Source organism: Podarcis pityusensis (genome assembly GCF_964106645.2).
Source record: "Podarcis pityusensis genome assembly, chromosome: 7".
NCBI classification, from domain to species: Eukaryota; Metazoa; Chordata; class Lepidosauria; order Squamata; family Lacertidae; genus Podarcis; species Podarcis pityusensis.
Genome location: NC_138031.1, coordinates 67,756,273 through 67,776,442, shown reverse-complemented (window position 1 = coordinate 67,776,442; position 20,170 = coordinate 67,756,273). Strand labels below are relative to the sequence as shown.

Sequence of the window (20,170 nt, the reverse complement as noted above, 5' to 3'; positions counted from 1 at the left end):
TCAGAAATGCATAATGGAAGCAATGTTAAAATCTAAACAAATTTCTTAACAGGGCCTACATTTAGAAGATGTCAAAGATGTTCCTTTCGGATTCCAAACAATAACAACGGATGCTGCCAAACTTAGTTCTTTTTATCCTCTGAAAATGGTCAAGCGACTCTTTGTAGAAAAATCCCTTAACCCCACTATGGTAAGCTGCTAAGAAATTCTAGCTGTTTCTGTCTGGGTCAACTGGTTGACTATGGTGGTTTAAATCTCACTGTAAATAGTGTTTCTACATGGCGGCATTAATGTAATAATAATAATAATAATAATAATAATAATAATAATAATACCTGCACTTTATTCAAACACATTCTGTACTTTTTTCTTTGCCAATGATTAATAGGAAAACCTCTGACCTTGCAGATGGCAGACTCCTTTCCTCCTTCCAGCTGAAAATTTATAGTCAATTACCCTTCCAGTTAGATTACATTCCAAATTGTCTCAGTGTCCTTAGCATTCCTTTGAAAATAACGGAGAGCAGGGTTGGTTTCATTCTATGTTCCAACATAGTCCTTTCAAGGGGTGAAACTTCCCACCCTTTCTCTCTCTCTCCATTCCATTCCTCTCACACATGCAGTTCCAGTTTGATGTTAAATTTCATGTTATTAATCCAGTTTCTTCCAACCTCACTTTTTATATTATATTTTAACCTTGCATTCTGAGGAGGGTGGCCGAATGAGAAATGTAGAAGAAAAACTTGGAAAAAACAACGGTGGGCTCCCCTTCCCCCCACCGTTCTGGCACCGAATGGAACCTTATCTCAATTCCAACCTTTAAATCCTTGTATCCGAGATGTTCTGCAGTCTGTTGTCTCTTCACTTCTAGCACAAGTCCAATTAGCAGGATATCCTCTGCTTCCAGGAATGGGATCGTGGGGGTCATGGCAGTCGGAGTTCTCCATGCGCCCACTGCCTTTGCCTGCCTTCGCATTCTGTAGGGAAGCGAGTGCCCAGACCACAGGGCAATCTGTGGGTGAAAGCCCATTCCTCTCCCACCCAGAGAGGAATTCAAAGAATGCATGTCCCCCCATCATTCTTTGTTTATCTCCATCTGTTTCTCCCAGACAAATGAGACCTCCATTCCTGGTGGAAACAGGAAGCCCTTACTTACAGATTTTCAATTCAAATTCCTACCCTTATTGGAGTGCAATTAATAAATGGCCACTAGGCATCCTACCCAGTCCGTGATTTAAGCACAAATATGACAGCTTGTGCTAATCCAAGAATATTTTCGAACTTCGATTGGAGCCTAATTTCCTGCTTTATACTGTAAATCAGCATATGATCCTTGGATGAAAGGCAACCATTTTTTGATGCACAGTTGCTGACACATGGATCCTTTTGGACCTGGAAGAAGGCAAAACGAGGGTGGATCAGGGTGTGTGTGTGTGTGTGTAACTGGGCGTAATGGGGGTGGAGTGGGGTTAGAATGGGGGTAGGGCATAAGGGGGTGTAGTGCAGTATGCTTATACACACTCCACTGACACAAGTGGGGACTGGAAACAGAACTCTTGCATGAAATGGTTGCAGCTTGTATATAAATTTAATACCATAATAAATAAATATCTCTTATCTCCTGACTGGGGCTCAGCAGGGCAGAATGGTGTGACAGAGTTACTGTTGCATCCGAAAACATGCTATTTGCTCCAGCCTGCTCAGAAGGAGAGAAAGTGGTTCTTGAATACAGTCCCCCCCCGTACCATTTTTTTGTTAAGGGGGATCGCCTTAAGTTGTACGTGCTTATATTGTACACTGGATTAAAATGAATAATGGGTGGAATTCAACTTTGTGCTATTATGGTCTTTCCCTCAGCACAGGCATTACAGCTTGCCACATGGAGCAAGCCCTCACTCTCATCAGTGATTGAAAAAAGCTTCACTTCCAGCAGAAGAAAAATGGTTATACAAAATCCACTTTCTTGAAATGGTGTCAGTGCCACTGGGCATATCTGTTAGGAAGTTTGGTTCAGCATTACGCATTAGAACTTAACTTGGTTCCTCGTGCCTTTCAGGAGTTTGTAAGTTCTGTGAAAAGACCCTTCCCATCGGAATTGGAACTAGTGGACTTCAAAGAGAAAACAGAAGACACCAGACTGCAAATCAACAAATCTGTTTCTGATCTTACTGATGGTAAGCGTATCTTAACAGAGTGCTCTGTTCAAGATCCTTAAACACAGAAGTGAACTCTCAGAGTGGAGCTTACCATAGGTCAAATTATTAAAATGGCACTTTCCACTTTGCCAGGGATCTTCAGAGAAACTTCTCATACCCTCCAACCTTTCTCCAACAAAAATAGGGACGTCCTGTCCCAGAATGATAATAATAAATTTTTTTTTATTTAAACCCCACCCATCTGACAACGTTGCCCCAGCCACTCTGGGTGGCTTCCAACATATATACAAACTTAATAAAACATTAAACATTAAAACACTTCACTATACAGAGCTGCCTTCAGATATCTTATAAAGGTTGTAAAGTTACTTATCTGCTCGGCTTGGGGGGTCACATATCATACCCTCCAACATTTCTCCGATGAAAATAGGCATGTTCTAAGGAAAAGTGGGACATTCCAGGGTCAAATCAGAATTTGGGGTGGCTTCTGTTAATCCAGGACTGTACTTTGGAAACAGGGACACTTGGAGGGTCTGACTTCTTTCCCAGCCTGCTTTGCTCCATATTTTATTAAGCCCCAGCAATGGCTCTTTCATTCCCCCACTGATGCACTTCCACCCCTGAACTCCTTTTCTCCACAGCATTGAGAAACCCTTGGCAGATTGGAGCTCCTCACACAACTGCACCTCACACCTGGCCCTCTCACAAGGATCTTCTTCCTGTTCCGACCCCTCTGCCTGTTGCTAGCTTGATCCTTCCTTTCCTCTCCATAATATATGAGGGCCAGGTTTGTCCTTTTGCCCTCTTTGATCATTTTAAGCAGCAAAAGCACCCAAAACCTGGCAGGACCACAAAGAGGAAAAGCTCTCCTCCTGGGTCGCTGTGATAAAATTGCAGTTTAAAGTCCCCTAATACAGTAATCAGGGACACGGGTGGCGCTGTGGGTTAAACCACAGAGCCTAGGACTTGCCGATCAGAAGGTCGCTGGTTCAAATCCCCGCAACGGGGTGAGCTCTCGTTGCTTGGTCCCTGCTCCTGCCAACCTAGCAGTTCGAAAGCATATCAAAGTGCAAGTAGATAAATAGGTACCGCTCCAGTGGGAAGGTAAACTGCGTTTCTGTGCGCTGCTCTGGTTCGCTACAAGCGGCTTAGTCATGCTGGCCACATGACCCGGAAACTGTACGCCAGCTCCCTCAGCCAATAAAACGAGATGAGCGCCGCAACCCCAGAGTCGGCCACGACTGGACCTAATGGTCAGGGGTCCCTTTACCTTTACCTAATACAGTAATAGGTCTGGTTGATGGAAGGCCATTGGGTACATCCCAGATGCATGTAAGGAAATTCTGTGAATGCAGAGGCCAAGGATACTATATTGCATTGAAATGTTTTAACTTTTTTTTAAAAAAGCCAGCAATTCCAATCCTGACTCCATTAGAGTTGAAGTAAAATACCCCAGTAGTTTCAGTTAAGTTGTGTGAGCTGTTAGTACATGTTGCCATCAGTTCATTTAACTCCCAACTGATCTATAACACCTCATGCAGCTGATGAAGTGATCTCTACTTCACGATTGTTTCTTAAGCCGTAATATATTTGTTAAATCCTTAAGGTGCCTTAAGGCTCTGTTGTTGTTGCTGCAACAGACACAGGGCTCATCCAGATGACTATTCATTAAGCATTTGTCCTGATTTGCTTGCACAAAGCTTACATGGAGGTTAGACATCTGTTCTTTATTCTGATTTGTTTGCAGGACAGTTATATGACAATGAGCCTAAATTCTGCATTCAGCTTGTCTTCCCTTCTATCACTTCTTTATCCTGCACTTTTCAATGCATTTTCACCTTCCAAACCATAAAAAAATTCTGATTATTTTAAAAAGTGAATTTGTTGCACTCTGGCAACAAAATGCTCTAATCTACTAATTGCGCAAACCTAAATTTACAATATGCACTTGGATCTCTCTTGTAATATAGTTGACACCCTAACTTAGCTATACCTCAGGATTTTTTAAAAAAGAAATCGAATGAACACTTGGGGCTTGTTAATTTGGAGAAAATGTGAGTATTGGGAGGCACGACACACCTGAATAAAAATATGCATTTTGTGGAGAATGTGGATAGAAAGAAGTTGTTCTCCCTTTTACACAATACTAAAACTCAGGTCACCCAATGAAGCCGATCACTGGTAGGTTCCGGACAGACAAAAGGAAGCACACCTTCCTTTTTACTCCAAAAGAAAACAGATGTTTGATATTAGGTGTGCTTTTGCCATACCTTGTACTGGCAGAGAGTAATTATGCTGTCGACAGGCAACCCTAAGGCTGTTCACTTGAAGCCTTAACCACTGCATGATATTTTTGTATTGAGTGCCCCCATGTGGCAAGAACATAGCAATAACACTCAAACACCCTTTTTGTGGAGGTAAATGAGGTACCTCACCCCTGAGGCCATGTGTGTGCTTGTTTGCAAGCAAACACTGCAGACTAAACTAAATGTGATTTCATTCATCCAATTAGTGATTGCATGAATGGGCTCTTAATTATAAGTGTCAATAGCAGGTGTCCTGTTAGGGCAAAAGTATGAGTGCATGCATATTTTTTCCTAAAAAGGCAATTAACAGTCTGGAAACAGGCTTATTCTCCTTCCCCTAGCTCTGCAATCCTGATCAAGTTTGCGCTCTCTCTCTCTCTCTCTCACACACACACACACTTTTTTAAAAAAAGAGATGGAAGATCTGATTGTGGATCCACCTTCCATAGGCAACATTTTCTGCAAGCAGTCAATTTGCCTGTTTTATGACATGAAGTTGACACTTTAAGAATCTAGTTCAGGGAAAGTCAAGATAGTGTCCTCCAGATGTTGTTGGACTACAACTCCCATCAGCCCCAGCTAGAATGGCCAATGGTCAAGGATGATGGGAGCTGAAGTCCAGCAACATCTGGAAGTCACCACGTTGGTTGTTCCTCATCAATTATTTTGGAAATTGTTGAACTGCAATTATCCTAAAGTGTTAACTTTGGCAGAATGTACCTGTGACCCTGCACCTGTGACATTTGGGGTGTGTGTGAATACTGTTCTAATGAAGTATTATTTCTAATGCATCTGCAGGTAAAATGGAGAACATTTTGATTGAGGGGACTGTCAATGACCAGACAAAGATCCTCTTGATAAATGCTGCCTATTTTGTAACCAACTGGATGAAGAGATTTCCTGAGGCTCAAACTAAGGAATGTCCTTTTAGGATAAACAAGGTATGGAAGAAAGCATTCCCCCCTTAAAATAATGATATATCATTTATCAGATAGAACCCGTATTCAAAACAGAAATTAAATATTACACAAAAGTCCCTGACTTCTTTCTGAGCTTTTAAAGCAGTCTTTGATTCTATCCACACCACCTAATTCAAGCAGTGCTCTATGGCAAAATGTTCCCTTAGGCACTGTTTCACAGACAGACCAGTATTAAGCATACGGGCAACATGATTAGAAGACATAGAGATATTTATAATGCAGTTAAAGCTGATTGACCATAAGATGACTACTTAGCATGTTGCAGTTGATGGTGTAGCAGAGAGATGTTTTGGGGTCATGCCAATTGAGCCGTAATTTATTTACATAGATACCATGACTAAGTAACCACTTTTCCATCATCCAGTTGGTTAATGATTCTCCACCACCTCTCCTCCCTTCCATTCTGATCCTGGATTCCTGGAAACATAGGAATTAACATACTTGTTTGCATGACAATAACTGACCAGACATTGGGAAGAGCAGGCTGGCAAAATGAGCCATTCAGCAGTGGAACAGGCTGTCTCAGAAGGGGGTGGACTCTTCTTCATTAGAGGTTTTAAAACATAGGGCAGATGGCCCCCCATTAGAGATGCTGTACTAGTGGAGTGGCTACATTGTCCCTTCCAACTCTATGATTTGAAAGACAAGTTTTTTGTTCACATTGCTTAAAGCTCTGTCAGAAATCCCAGAAAGCCAGTGAGAGGTCTGTGTTCTTTAAAAGCATTTCCACAAACCTTGACTTAAGATGTACAGTGATACCTTGGTTTACAACCATTTTGGATTACAACCACGTCAAACCCTGAAGTGTGTGTTCCTTTTTTTGGATTACATCCAATTTTTTTTTTTTGAGGCCCCATTGGCAAAAGCACACCTTAGGTTACAACCTGCTTTGGTTTACAACCAGACCTCTGGAACAGATTATGATTGTAAACCAAGGTATCACTGCAATCCTAAAGTCTTGATGGTATAAATTATCGAGGTGGTTCTAACTGCCTCATTTTTTATCTTAAGGGACGATGACTTTACCCCCCTTCCCCCTCCCAGTTGGAAGAAGTGGGAGGGAAATGAGAACAAGGGTTTTAGACATATGAAAAGCATATCTAAATTTTATCCCAGTTGGGGGCGGATCAGGATATCCTTTGGATCCCAGCTGCATCCTAGCACACTGCCCTTTTGACCTTACTGACATTGGACTTCCTTCTTCAGCATCAGAAAGGATCACCTGAAATATCCTATAGTCCCCAAGATGCTGTCCTGACCTGCCCCCAACGCAGAATACAATTTATATATTGAATTGAGCATTTCTCCCTCTCTCCCCTTGTTTCCAATGTGAGAAGGAAAGGGTTAAAAAAAATAATGCCCCCCCCCCCCCCCGGGCTGGAAATGAATGAAATAATGCAGACAGTCCCTTCATCCTCAGTTGTGCCGTGCTGGTGAGAAACTGGCAGGGCATTTGAAGGTGACCCAGAAACTACAACTAATCCAGAATGCGGCAGCTAGTCTCGTGACTGGGGGTGGCTGCCGAGACCACATAACACCGGTCTTGAAAGACCTACATTGGCTCCCATTACGTTTCCAAGCACAATTCAAAGTGTTGGTGCTGGCCTTTAAAGCCCTAAATGGCCTTGGCCCAGTATACCTGAAGGAGCGTCTCCACCCCCATCGTTCAGCCCGGACACTGAGGTCCAGCACCGAGGGCCTTCTGGCGGTTCCCTCACTGCGAGAAGCAAAGCTACAGGGAACCAGGCAGAGGGCCTACTCGGTAGTGGTGCCCACCCTGTGGAACGCCCTCCCATCAGATGTCAAAGAGATAAACAACTACCTAACATTTAGAAGACACCTGAAGTTTTTAATGTGTGACATTTTAATGTATTTTTCATCTTTGTTGGAAGCTGCCCAGAGTGGCTGGGGAAACCCAGCCAGATGGGTGGGGTACAAATAATAAATAAATAAATAAATAAATAAAAACAACAACAACAACAACAACAACAACAACTATTATTACTGGGTGAGAGAGTTCGACAGCCTTCATAATTCCCACCACCTTACGACTGCCCCCTAGGCCCCCTATGGTTTAGGATTGCACCATTAAAGGGTTGTCTCATATGCATTCACATAGTTGAGCAGTAATACATTTTATCTAGTGGTAAACCTTGCCTGGAAACTGTCTGAGAACTCATTCTCCAGGCACATTTCTAATGCAGGAAGGCGAATGTGAACATGCTCAACGGGGATCCCCATTGTGGGATCATCCACAATGAGCGTTCAAGCAAATTCGTTTTAATTTTTTGTTCATTCTTAACAGACGGAAACCAAGCCGGTGCAGATGATGAACCTGGAAGCTACGTTTTGCCTCGGTTACGTAAACGATTTAAAAGTCAAGATTCTGGAGCTGCCCTGTCATAACAAGCACATGAGCATGCTTATCTTGCTGCCCAAAGACATTGAGGATGATACCACTGGACTCGAACAGGTAGAGAACTCATTTGAAAGCCCTCTTTGATAGCTCAAGTAAGATCTACACATTGGTCACCCTCATCCTTAAATGCATCATAATGGTCCATTGAGAAGGGAGCAAATACATATGTCTCCAAATTGCCCTGGGTCAGGATGCCCAGAGTCATCCAGAACTGTCAGGGTTTGGAGTATTGGGCAGGAAAGATACAGGGGTCTGCTTCACCAGTGTGTTCCCTGCAGGCAAGCCACTCGTTCCTGACCATATGCTTCATTAGGGTTTTAAAAGCTCCAATTAAACATTAGGGTGACAACTTGAATAAAATATTTTGCGGAGGGCAGATAAGCCCCGTCCTGCATAATCGATCACATGATGCGGTGCACGCATACCATTTGAATGGCATTGCCCATCAACTTTGGGGGGCAGCCCCCTCAAATATTTTATTGGGGGGGGTGAAGAAGAAGAAGAGTTTGGATTCGATATCCCGCTTTATCACTACCCGAAGGAGTCTCAAAGTTGCTAACATTCTCCTTTCCCTTCCTCCCCCACAACAAACACTGTGAGGTGAGTGGGGCTGAGGACTTCAAAGAAGTCTAACTAGCCCAAGGTCACCCAGCAGCTGCATGTGGAGGAGCGGAGACGCGAACCCGGTTCCCCAGATTATGAGTCTACAGCTCTTAACCACTACACCACACTGGCTCTCTAGGGAGTTGGCTCCTGTGGTGGGTGGTCCCTGGGTTGGCCCACTACACGGGAAGTGGGGCCATGCGCATCTCTGGTAACTAGTGTTATTCTTTTAGTGATGCTAAAATGTTGCACCAATGCAACAGGTGACAATTGCCATCTCAAAACGTAACAGAGATTGTTCACAGGGACAGAAAGGTATGTGGCCAGCATTGCTCAGACCTGCTTAAGTTGTGGCTTACCAAGCCAAATGAACCCCTTCTGAATATTGTGCCTTTCCAGGTGTTTGACAACCCCGCTCTTTTTGCAGCCCCAACCAGCCAGCCGTACCAGGTTTCCTGAACCTCCCATAAATGGCTGATGGGCTGCATCCAACTTTGGAAGCCACAAGTTGTACAAGTCTGCCATAGACTTTGATGGCCATCTGTCATGGATGCTTTAGCTGAGATTCCTGCATGAGATTCCTTTGGGTCCCTTCCAACTCTTACGATTCTATGATTCTAACCATATCCTAATTGCTTGGGGGTTGTGCCGGGTGGACAGCATTGCAAGACAGATTTATGTTTGTACTCTTGCATAAGAAACTGCTGTAGCATCGTTGCACGTGGTTTCAGCTATGTATCTGTAAGACATTAGACAGCTCTGTTGCAGTTTATTGTGGCAACTAATGGGCTGGCTGGCTAACAGAGCACTGTGACCACTGATACTCTAATTCATTTGCTGTCTTGTCTTATATCTTTAGCTTGAGAAGGAACTCACCCCCGAGAAGCTAATACAATGGACAAATCCAAGTGTGATGGCAAACACGAAAGTCAACGTGTTTCTTCCCAAATTCAAAGTGGATGGGGAATATGATTTCAAGCCAATTTTAGAAAGTCTTGGCATGACCAACATGTTTGATGAGAGTGCGTCAGATTTCTCTGAAATGTCAGAGACCAAAGGGGTAGTTTTGTCTCAGGTCATCCACAAAGTCTCTCTGGAAGTCATTGAAGAAGGGGCAGAGTCCCTAGACGTACCAGGGTACCGGATCCTGCAACACAAAGATGAATTTAAGGCCGATCATCCATTTTTCTTCTTCTTCCGGCACACCAAAACTCGCAATATTGTTTTTGCTGGCAGATTCTGTTCTCCTTAAATGGAAAAAAGCAATTAACCAGAAGCCTGATTTATATATTTCTATCACAACAATTTTTTTGCAAACCTTTGAAAGCTGAGTATGAAGTATTGAAAAGGTAATCTAAGTGGTTTCATATTTTGAGTAGGCTGTACAACTTACTTTCTACATGAAGTTATTACTCAAAGCAGAATTGACAATATGCACTTTCCAGAGGCAGCAATTAACATAGCATGTAACTTTGTATTATGTCTCCAAAATAATGTGGCTCATTTCTTACTCATCTACAGTAATTAATTACTTTTCTGGAATTTTGGGCCTTGGGAAATACTTGTAGCATCTCCTCAGATGTAAAAAAACAACAACCTCTGGAAGTAAAATACCAGTATGTTACTGGAATCATTGACATCTTAAGTTTATATGGCCTTTGGTTTGATGCTGTTTTCTGCCTGTGGGGAAAGAATTGTTCTAAAATTGAAATCCAGTTATTATTGTGGGATTGAACCAAATTCAAGTTGAATACAGTAAAAATGTAAGTTTTCATCTTTTGTTAACTCCCTTCCTGCTACCTGTGTTTGGTCATCAAGATTACCTTAAATCATTCCAAATAAAGCATTGCAGAAACTGAGTGTCTTCTCTTATTGCCAAAGATAAATGGTTTATGTAGGAATAAGCATCGACCTTCACCTAGGGCCCAGCCCTACCATTAGGCAGAGGGAGGGAGGTGTCTCAGCAGTGATGGGTAGACAGAGTTGTGTGTGCCATTCAGTCTATGCTGCACCCTATTCTTACCTTTTGCCCTCAGGAACAGTGGAGGGTGTTGAAATACAATTCAGCTGCCAGCTTGGTCAGCTTTTGTACATGGCATGGGGAGGAGTGGCCATCTTGTATTTTGCCTCAGGCAGCAAATTTTATTTGGCTGGCCCTGCCTTTACCTCATAAATTCTGGCCTCAGATACCAGGAGAGAAGGGAATTTAATCAGCAACACCGTTTGTTATATAGGAAATGAAAACTGAGGTCCAAAATCTTGTTTTTAATGGAGAAAATCAAGTGTATGTTATTCCCACTGTGTTCCATGAGGTTTACACCAAGGTACTGGCTAGGGATCCAATTAGATCTCATATAACTGCTGTTTTAAGACAGCTGCACTGGTTGCCAGTTGATTTCTGGGCTTAATCCAGATACCCACATTAGTGTTTAGGGTCCTAAATGACTCAGGCCCAAAATATCTGAAAGACCACCTCCTTCCCCACAGACCCTCTTAGGTGTTGAGATTGACAGAGAAGGGCACTCTTAGTGCCCCTCTTAGCACTCCTCTGCCCTCAGAGGCTTGGGGGTGGCAGCAGCCCAGGAGAGGGCATTTTCTTTGGCAGCCCCTAAGCCAGGGGTCAGCAACATTTTTCAGCCATGGGCTGGTCCTCTGTCCCTCAGATCTTGTGGGGGGGGGGCGACCTATATTTTTTTCTGGGGGAAATGAACGAATTCCTATGTCCCACAAATAACCCAGAGATGCATTTTAAATAAAAGGACACATTCTACTCATGTTAAAAACACGTTGATTTGCAGACAATCCATGGGCCAGATTTAGAAGGCGATTGGGCCGGATCCGGCCCCCGGGCCTTAGGTTGCCTACCCCTGCCCTAAGCTAAGGAACTGCCTCTCCACAAGGTGTGTCTGGCACCTTCATTATACAGCTTCCAGAGAATGTGGAAGATACACCTCTTTACTCCGGCTTTTGACACTTGAAGTGTATATTTTTAGAATATCTATCTATCATCTATCTATCTATCTATCTATCTATCTATCTATCTATCTATCATCTATCATCTATCTATCTGTTATTAATACGTTTTAGTGTTGTAACTCACCCTGGGACCTTGGGGTGAAAAGCAGGCAATAAATAAATGAATATAATTTCAACTCAAACTCAGTTAACTTGGCAATGGAGTCAGTTTATGTATTCAAGTCTTCAAGTGATGAGAAATCAAGTGCTGTACATACATGTGTGAACCACACCCTAGAGAGAGAAGAAGGTTGCTCTTAGAAACTGAAGTCTACACAAGTTTTCTGGTCTCTCAGTTCATGGGGCTGGTACATACATGAATAAGCCTCCCTATGGCTCCAAACTACTGCAGACTCAACCCTTTCAGGTGAGTCAGCAGTGAATCATTAAATTGTAAGGAACGTTACGTGTACATGTGAACTACTAAGTTGCACTCCAAGCATATACTTTTCCACACCCTTCCAGTTTGAATAGCTAGGCTTTTGAGGTTCTCAGCAACTCACCTCATCTCAGGAAAAGATCACAAGTTGCAGCAGGTCAGAGCCTGCATAGTATCTCTATGGAGAAATCGCACAGCAACGCCCACATGACAAGAAGGAGGAGGAAATAATTCTGCTCAGAGAATTATTGTGCACCCATACAGTGAAGCAAGCACTAAATCCGAACTGCAAACCAAAACAGAAGGCAGCAACTATAACTATAACAGTGAAGTTCTGCTATTTTACTATGGGGCCACTGTAGTGGTGATAATAAATGCCTTTTTAGCTACCTTGTCTATTGTCATTAAACTGTTTCCTTTTCTTTAAAAAATCTTATATCTAAACTGTTCATTCTGACTTTGATTTTGGGTATTATACAAAGAGGTAAAGGTAAAGGGACCCCTGACCATTAGGTCCAGTCGTGACCGACTCTGGGGTTGCGGCGCTCATCTCGCTTTATTGGCTGAGGGAGCGGGTGTACAGCTTCTGGGTCATGTGGCCAGCAAGACTAAGCCCCTTCTTGCAAACCAGAGCAACGCACGGAAACGCTGTTTACCTTCCCACCAGAGTGGTACCTATTTATCTACTTGTACTTTGAGGTGCTTTCGAACTGCTAGGTGGGCAGGAGCAGGGACCGAGCAATGGGAGCTCACCCCATCATGGGGATTCGAACCCCCAACCTTCTGATCGGCAAGTCCTAGGCTCTGTGGTTTAACCCACAGCGCCACCCGCGTCCCAACATACAAAGAGGTATTACCAATTAAAGCAGCCTTGTATTTAAAAACTAAGATGGTAGTCACAGGCAACAACAAATTGCATGCAGATGAGTGAGGGAAGCAAGTGAGGAAACTTGTGGAGGAGGATATTGGGTACCACACCCCTTCTTGAAGCTCAGCATAGGGAGGGACAGAATTACCAGCAGTCTGGTAATTTTTCTGCAGGCTGCTCACTCTCCTAAGCTTATTTACGCGTCTGAATTAAACAGTTCCATTTCAAGTGAGAACAGCCCCAACATCCATATTACAACAATACTTTTATTAGGCCAATCCTATCATTGGAGTTCTACAGAACTCTTCATCAGACTAGATAACAACAATAATAAAAATTATGTTACGGGGATGGTGACAAGGTAAAAAATTTGGCTGGAGATAACTCCATGATTCTGCATCTGGTGAGAGCCTAAAGGCAGAATGTGGGAGGAGACAGCAGACATTCAGATAAGACTCTTAGCTGCTATGAGGGTATGAGATTGCACCAAGAGCTGCTTGGTTGGAATCAAATAATAATTATCAAAATAAATGTATTTATTTTTATTCAGTATGGGAATGAAAGAGCACATGATGTGTCGCCTTGTAATGTATTGACTTTAATTCTCTATCAAAGTGTGTTTTTCAAATCTGCTGTATCCCCTCTTTTCTTTATCAACTTTCTATTTATTTTTTTATCTTGTGTTTAGTATTCATTTTGCTTACTATTATTAAATCACACACAAACATAAAATTTATATCCCACTCTGGGCAGCTTCCAAAACATATAAAAACAATAAAAGTCAAACATTGAAACATCCCAATACAGGGCTGTCTTCTAAAAGTTGTGTAGTTCTTTATCATCTTGACATCTGTGTGTGTGTGTGTGTGTGTGTGTGTATACGCACACATGTACATACACATATGAGCCAGTGGGAGAATTACTCTAGGCAATGGAACATTAAATGAATCCTGCTCATTCCTTTCATTCATATAACTTGATATAATTTGTATTGGCAGACTCCTGCTTCTCTGCTTTGAGTACATTCGGATGAGTGTGGTAATTTTGTGTGATAAAAAAGCTGAGACAAATGTCATTTGTTGCATCAGATTTGGATAGTTTGAGAAGAAAGAGAATTCTCCTAAAATATGCAGCTTTCTGTGTAATCAAATCTAAATCTGAGAAAATATAATCAGTGCGGGAAGACCAGAAGTCGGGAATGATCATGAAGTCATGTGGAATATTTATTAGTGGGCGTGACCACACCTTAAATATTCCAGTTCCTCCAGAAAGCCGGAGACAGAGGAAGAGAATACTGAGTATATACTGATCTCTTGACTCCCGAAGACAAGGAGGTAAATATATGTTTAAATAACATTATTGTTTAAATAACAATATGCCTAAAGGTTGATTTCGCAAGGCATCTCGTTTACAACAGATTAGGGGTTGTAAATGAAGCCCAAATTTGTAATTTGTGGGTTTGCAAATGAAATGTCAGCTTATACCTTCAGTTCATTATACAATACAAATTCAGGCTAATTTGTTAAAATCAAGGTGTTCACATGCCTACAGCCACGGGGCCAAACTAGGCATGATTTTAATTGGGTGAATACAATTAATTATAATATATATTACTATATATATATATATATATATATATATATATATATATATATAACACAGCAGCCATAGGGGTGGGCAGAGCAGCAGTAGAACTCCAGGGGGTGGGGAGGGAAAGTTTAACTATTTCTCACCTGATGTGGTCCAGATGAAAAGCCCCCCCACCTCCTGGACATGATATATAAATTGGGAAGGAAACTTGGTGCTGCAACTGATACCCCATCTAGTTTACAGCACAGAACTAGCACCAAACTTTGGCATCAGTTTGGGGGAATCTAGAATTCTGGGTTCATGCGTTAATGAAGCTGGCAACAATCCCTACTCTCAGGTACTAACTTTTGAAACACTGAAAACAAGCATGGATTACATGATATTTAAGTCTTGTACATTTTGACATTGTGGTGCATAGATAGGATAAGAAGATTAAAACCAACATGCACTTTTCAAGTTGTGAACTGCCTTGAGATCTATGGGTGTAGGGCAGTATACAAATTATTATTATTATTGTGGTGATTGTTGTTATGCTTGAGGACTACTTTTGAAAAGCTGTAGCATGGCCTTTCAGCCTGTCTTATTTGTTTTAATTGCTATGTAAATGTGGTCCCGACTACATTATGTCCTGCCTGGTACCAATCCTACTTTCCTCTACGATGTCACCAAAAGTTTCTTATGAATCTTACAGCTTTTTGCATTCTGCTTTTTGCGTTGCTGACTAAACTTCCAGTTGCACATATCCTTTGAATATAAAGTGAACAATTGAGTAACAGGCTTGGAAAGGTGTTCCTCAAGAGATCTTTTCAATATCCAAATCTGGGAGGAAAAATGGTCTGTGGGGGAAAAAACTTTCCACTTGGGTGTGTGCCTTTCCAGTCATATATCTGCTGCAGAACTAAACCCGTTCCATGAAGTCAAGTTTTCCTAACTTGAGCAATCCATCATTTACCTAACTATTTATTGATTTTCTCTCTATCTCTCTCTTCACCTGCTAGTCATCATGGATCTGTATTTCACCAAAGACCCCCTTCCTACAGCAATTATTGCTTTTGGTCTGGATCTTTACAAGAAGCTGAACAGAAGTGACATTTGCAAAAACATCTTCTTCTCTCCAATAAGTATCACATCCGCCCTGGCCATGGTACAACTTGGTGCCAGGGGAAGCAGCAAAACTCAGATGGAAGAGGTGAGCATCAACAAATACAATTGCATCTCTAAGCGGCAAGAGGCTGCAGGCGCTCCTCCTCCTCCTCCTCCTCCTCCTCCTCCTCTTCTTCTTCTTCTTCTTCTATTATTATTATTCATTGAATTTATATACCGCCCTATACCCAGAGGTCTCAGGGGGGTTCACAGAAAAGATCACTACAGTGGAACTTAATTCGTTCTGGAGGTTGGTTCTTAACCTGAAACTGTTCTTAACCTGAGGCACCACTTTAGCTAATGGGGCCTCCTGCTGCCACTGCGCCACCGCTGCACGATTTCTGTTCCCATCCTGAAGCAAAGTTCTTAACCTGAGGTACTATTTCTGGGTTAGTGGAGTCTGTAACCTGAAGCGCCTGTAACCTGAGGTACCACTGTACATATATAATCAGAATAAAAACAATACCCTCCCATCACATGTCAAGGAAATAAACAACTATCCAACTTTTAGAACACATCTGAAGGCAGTCCTGTTTAGGGAACTTTTTAATGAAGTTTTATTCTGTTTTTAATGTTCTGTTGAAAGCTGCCCAGAGTGGCTGGGGAAACCCAGCCAGATGGGCGGGGTAGAAATAATAAATTATTATTAACAACAACAACAACCCAATAACATCCCCCCACTTACCCAGGACTTGGTTTCTCTGGAATGAAGGTCAATGGGACTGAGGTGTCATTAGGATATATGGCTGGCTTTTTTTTACACAGCTTTATACAACCTGAGCATAGGATGGAGGAGCTGACAGCATTAACACTCCCACAGATCTTGCTTCCCCACTAGGTTTCCAGGGAAACCCTGAGCCACAGCTTTCGCCCTAGCACAGTGTAAGACAACTCTCTATGTCTTCAGCTTCCAGCATCAGCCAAGACTCACACATACACAGCGCTCCCTTGGCCTATTGTTCTCTATCCTAGGATGGCATGGCATTCCCATGGTGTGAGATGGGGAAAAGCCCTTCCATGTGTCTCTATGGCAGCAGAGCTCACTCTTTAAAATGCAGGTGATGGGTACTTACCTGATAGGCTGTGGCCATTGCCTTAACAAAAGAACTTGTTCGACTAGTGTTAGCAAAGCAGAAAATTTGTAAGAAAACGAGTGTCGAAACACTATATATTCAAAGTAGCTGTAAGAGTGATTAAAAGAAGCCATTAGTACAAACCTGTAAGCTACGTACTTCATTTTTCATATTTATTTCTTGCTTTCTTTTTAAAACAACTACCGCCACAAACCAATGTAGTAGCTGTTTCAGCAGTAACAATATTTTTTAGCAATTGTAGTCTCTTGTTTATTTAATCAAGGTAAGTGGGATTTTTTTGCCCCTTCCTATCCTGGATGATTTGCATTGCTTACAACTTGTTTCTGCTATAGGTGCTACACTTCAATAGGACTCTGGGAAGCGCAAGACCAGCTGCTTCTGAGGGGAAAATGTGTCTTCTTGCGTCAGAACCCGAGAGAGATACTGCAGCTCAGTTTTCGGTGGTATGTCCAGAACTATTCTTAAAGCCATAGGACTAAGTGGCAGGTTATTTTTTTGGTACCATCAAGACCTGTAGCCAGAAATGTGGCAAGGAAGCCAGGTGAAGCGACCCTCTACACCAATTGCACTGAGTTGGCGGTGGGTAGATATACCATCAACACACTGGTAGAATGGCCACATCCACACCGCCTGGAAAGCAAGCAACACAGAAAACAGGAGATGAAGTAAAAATGGCAGGCAGGCCCACAGCATCCCTGGGAAATGGACCAATCAGGAACAGTGCCAGCAATCGCACCCACAAGCCGCATGTCGCCCACTTTTGGAGGGAGTCAATCACAGCTGTACCTTGGACTTCCAAAATGTTTGGAAACCAAAGCACGGCTTCTGATTGGCTGCAGGAAGCTCCTGCAGCCAATCAGACGCCGTGGAAGCCACGCTGGATGTTCGGCTTCTGAAAATCGTTTGAAAACTGGAACACTCACTTCTGGGTTTCGATCGTTCAGGAGTCGATTTGTTTGGGAGCCAAGGCGTTCGGGATTCGAGGTACGACTGTAATTCACAATGACACCCTCCCCAACACAAATCCCTTGAACCACACATGCGATGTTGCTATGGCTTCCCCAGTCCATCAGCCCCAGTGACACTGCCAGTAGTGAACTGGAAGCCCTCGAGCATCCTTCTGAACAGATTCCTTTATGCTCCTTTCAAGCACTGTTTTGAAGCACAACACACAACAGAAGGGGGGGAAAGCATATACAGCAACACACCCACATAGCTCCCTAGGCAGGAAGTCTTTAGAGTGTAAGCATATACAGCAATCCTGTGACAAGTGTTGAAGACCCACTGGGGGAGGGAGAGGCCCTTTGGCCAAGCATCCAAATGGAGGGGCTGATACACGCAACAAGGCGAGCCATACACTGACTGCAGCAACCTCCAGAGGCTTACTGAAGAAGGGCAATCCCAATTTTAGAAGCTTCGGGATACCTGATTGGTAAATTGTTGCTGACGATTGGCCTCTGTCATTTTTCATTACAAGCCCTTAAAAATAATAGATAGCTATGAGCTCTTGCTGCCAAACATTTCTACATCCATTAATCTACTTGGGGTTTTTTCCCCATTTGAAATCTTTTTCTTAATACTCTGGCTAGGAAGAAGGAATCTTTCCAGAGATCAAGAAACTTCTGTTTCAGCTGAATAATCTCAGTAACGACTATGAGCTGAACGTGGCCAACAATCTGTTCATGCAGAAGGGATATGAATTTTTAAAGGTAAGTGATTTCTCACTGTGGAAGGAAAGCCGTAGCTCAGTTGCAGAGCTGCCCACAGGTCTCTTATACACGTCAACAGTCCTGATTTGAGCAGGATATCCCAGAATTATAATAATGAGAATAATAATAAAATATTATTTATACTCTGCCCATCTGGCTGCGTTTCCCCAGCCACTCTGGGTGGCTCCCAACAGAATATTAAAAAACATGATAAAATATCAAACGTTAAAAACTTCCCTAAACAGGGCTGCCTTCAGATGTCTTCTAAAAGTCAGGTAGTTGTTTATTTCCTTGACATCTGATGGGAAGGTGTTCCACAGCGTGGGCGCCGCTACTGAGAAGGCCCTTTGCCTGGTTCCCTGTAGCTTCTCTTCTCGCAGTGAGGGAACCAATAGAAGGCCCTCGGAGCTGGACCTCAATGTCTGGGCTGAATAGTGGGGGTGGAGATATATACCCCCACTGGGCCGAGGTCATCCTGGCTTCTGATTGGATCCCAGAGTGTACATAAATGGGAAATTGTGGCTTAGTAAAAAAGAAAATGAAAGTGGACATTGTGCTGGTCCCGTGGGTTACCCGAGAGGCGAGGTCCAAGTCCGGTTCGTGGTTGAAGGTGCAACATGGAGGCAGTCTGTAGTAGCTGAAGCTGGGTGCAGGGCAGGGAGTCGGGTGAAGTCAGGAACAGGCAAGCAAGCAGGGAGCCAGGGCGGGTCAGGAGTTCTGGCAACAAAGCAGGTCAGGGTTCAGGCAGGAACTAGCAACCAACAATGTTGCTCCCACAACTTGGGACTGGGGCTGGCCGGCTTTTATCTGCCCCGAGGCATAGGGCGGCCCCGATCCTCTGGTGACTTGCCTCTCCTGGCCTGGAGGCGAGCACTCCTCCTGTGGGAACTTAGTTCCCTCCACCTCTCTGCCCTGAGCCTCTGTAGCTCAGGAGAGGCTGGAGGGTTACCGGACCCAGAGGCAACCTCAGCTTCCTCTGGCGGGGCTGAGAGTGGAGCACCTGCAGGCAATGGGTCCTCCTTAGGAGCCAGAGCAGACTCAGCTGGTGCCTGCACCTGAGGATCCAGCACAAGTGAGGACCCTTCAAGCTCATGCCCCAGCCCCGGCTCAGCTGGTTCTGGAGGCGGGGAATCCTGTGCAGGCTGAGGTCCCTCAGGTTCAGCATCCGAGTCTGAATCCCAGGCCATCACAAACGTTTTTACAGTCCTCTTGTGCATGAAGAAGGAAGAGGAGGAAAGGGAAGGTGGAAGCTCACCAAGACTTGTTGCCAATAATTTAAAATGGTTTAAATGATAGTCTTCTGAACCCAGGCTACATTCATCATTAAATCAAGGGTGGGAAACATGTAGCCTTCCAAATGTTGTTGGATTCCAGCTTCCTTCACCCCTAACAACTGTCCATACCAGTTGACGGTGATGGGAGTTGAGAGACAAGCATCATATGGAAGGCCAAAGGTGCCCCCTTAGATCCAAAAAAGCTGTTGTGACCACAAAGGAGGGGTGTTGTCAGCGACTGGGCAGAGGAGGAATGGTGGAGGCCTCCTCATCCTGACCCTTCCAGGGAGGAGGAAGAGGAAGACAGTATAGATTAACAACAGTAGTTTGAGGGAGGTCACAGCTCAGAGGCAAATGAGGGGGAAAGTTGGGAAATCATGGGAGAGCCAGAATGGCCGACTGACACATTGTCATTAGAAAGCATTCCAGACCCACCATCTCCCAGAACCCAGCGAGCCTTAAAAGTAGGAGAGCAAAGAGCTTGAAGGCAGAGGGTACTTAGTGGCACCCGTAAAGGAGGTGGTGATGCTGATGACAAATGAGGAAGTGGGAGAGATGAGGGGTGGAAATTCACTCGGGACAACGCCATTATCCAAGAGGCTGGGTTCTATGGCCTCTCTCTGTAAAGCTGAAAT

The 20,170-nt window shown here is 43.5% G+C and overlaps 1 protein-coding gene across 1 annotated transcript in view; it reads left to right on the top strand.

Annotated features, from left to right (window-relative positions):
- SERPINB5 (serpin family B member 5) overlaps positions 1–20,170 on the top strand; it is a 41,541-nt gene that overhangs the window by 12,315 nt on the left and 9,056 nt on the right. Inside the window, exons 3-10 of the mRNA XM_081014509.1 lie at positions 53–190; positions 2,056–2,173; positions 5,260–5,402; positions 7,747–7,914; positions 9,323–9,710; positions 15,314–15,504; positions 16,885–16,995; positions 18,142–18,261. Of these exons, the coding sequence (XP_080870635.1) occupies positions 53–190; positions 2,056–2,173; positions 5,260–5,402; positions 7,747–7,914; positions 9,323–9,710; positions 15,314–15,504; positions 16,885–16,995; positions 18,142–18,261 (1,377 nt within the window). The remainder of the gene's footprint in view (positions 1–52; positions 191–2,055; positions 2,174–5,259; positions 5,403–7,746; positions 7,915–9,322; positions 9,711–15,313; positions 15,505–16,884; positions 16,996–18,141; positions 18,262–20,170) is intronic.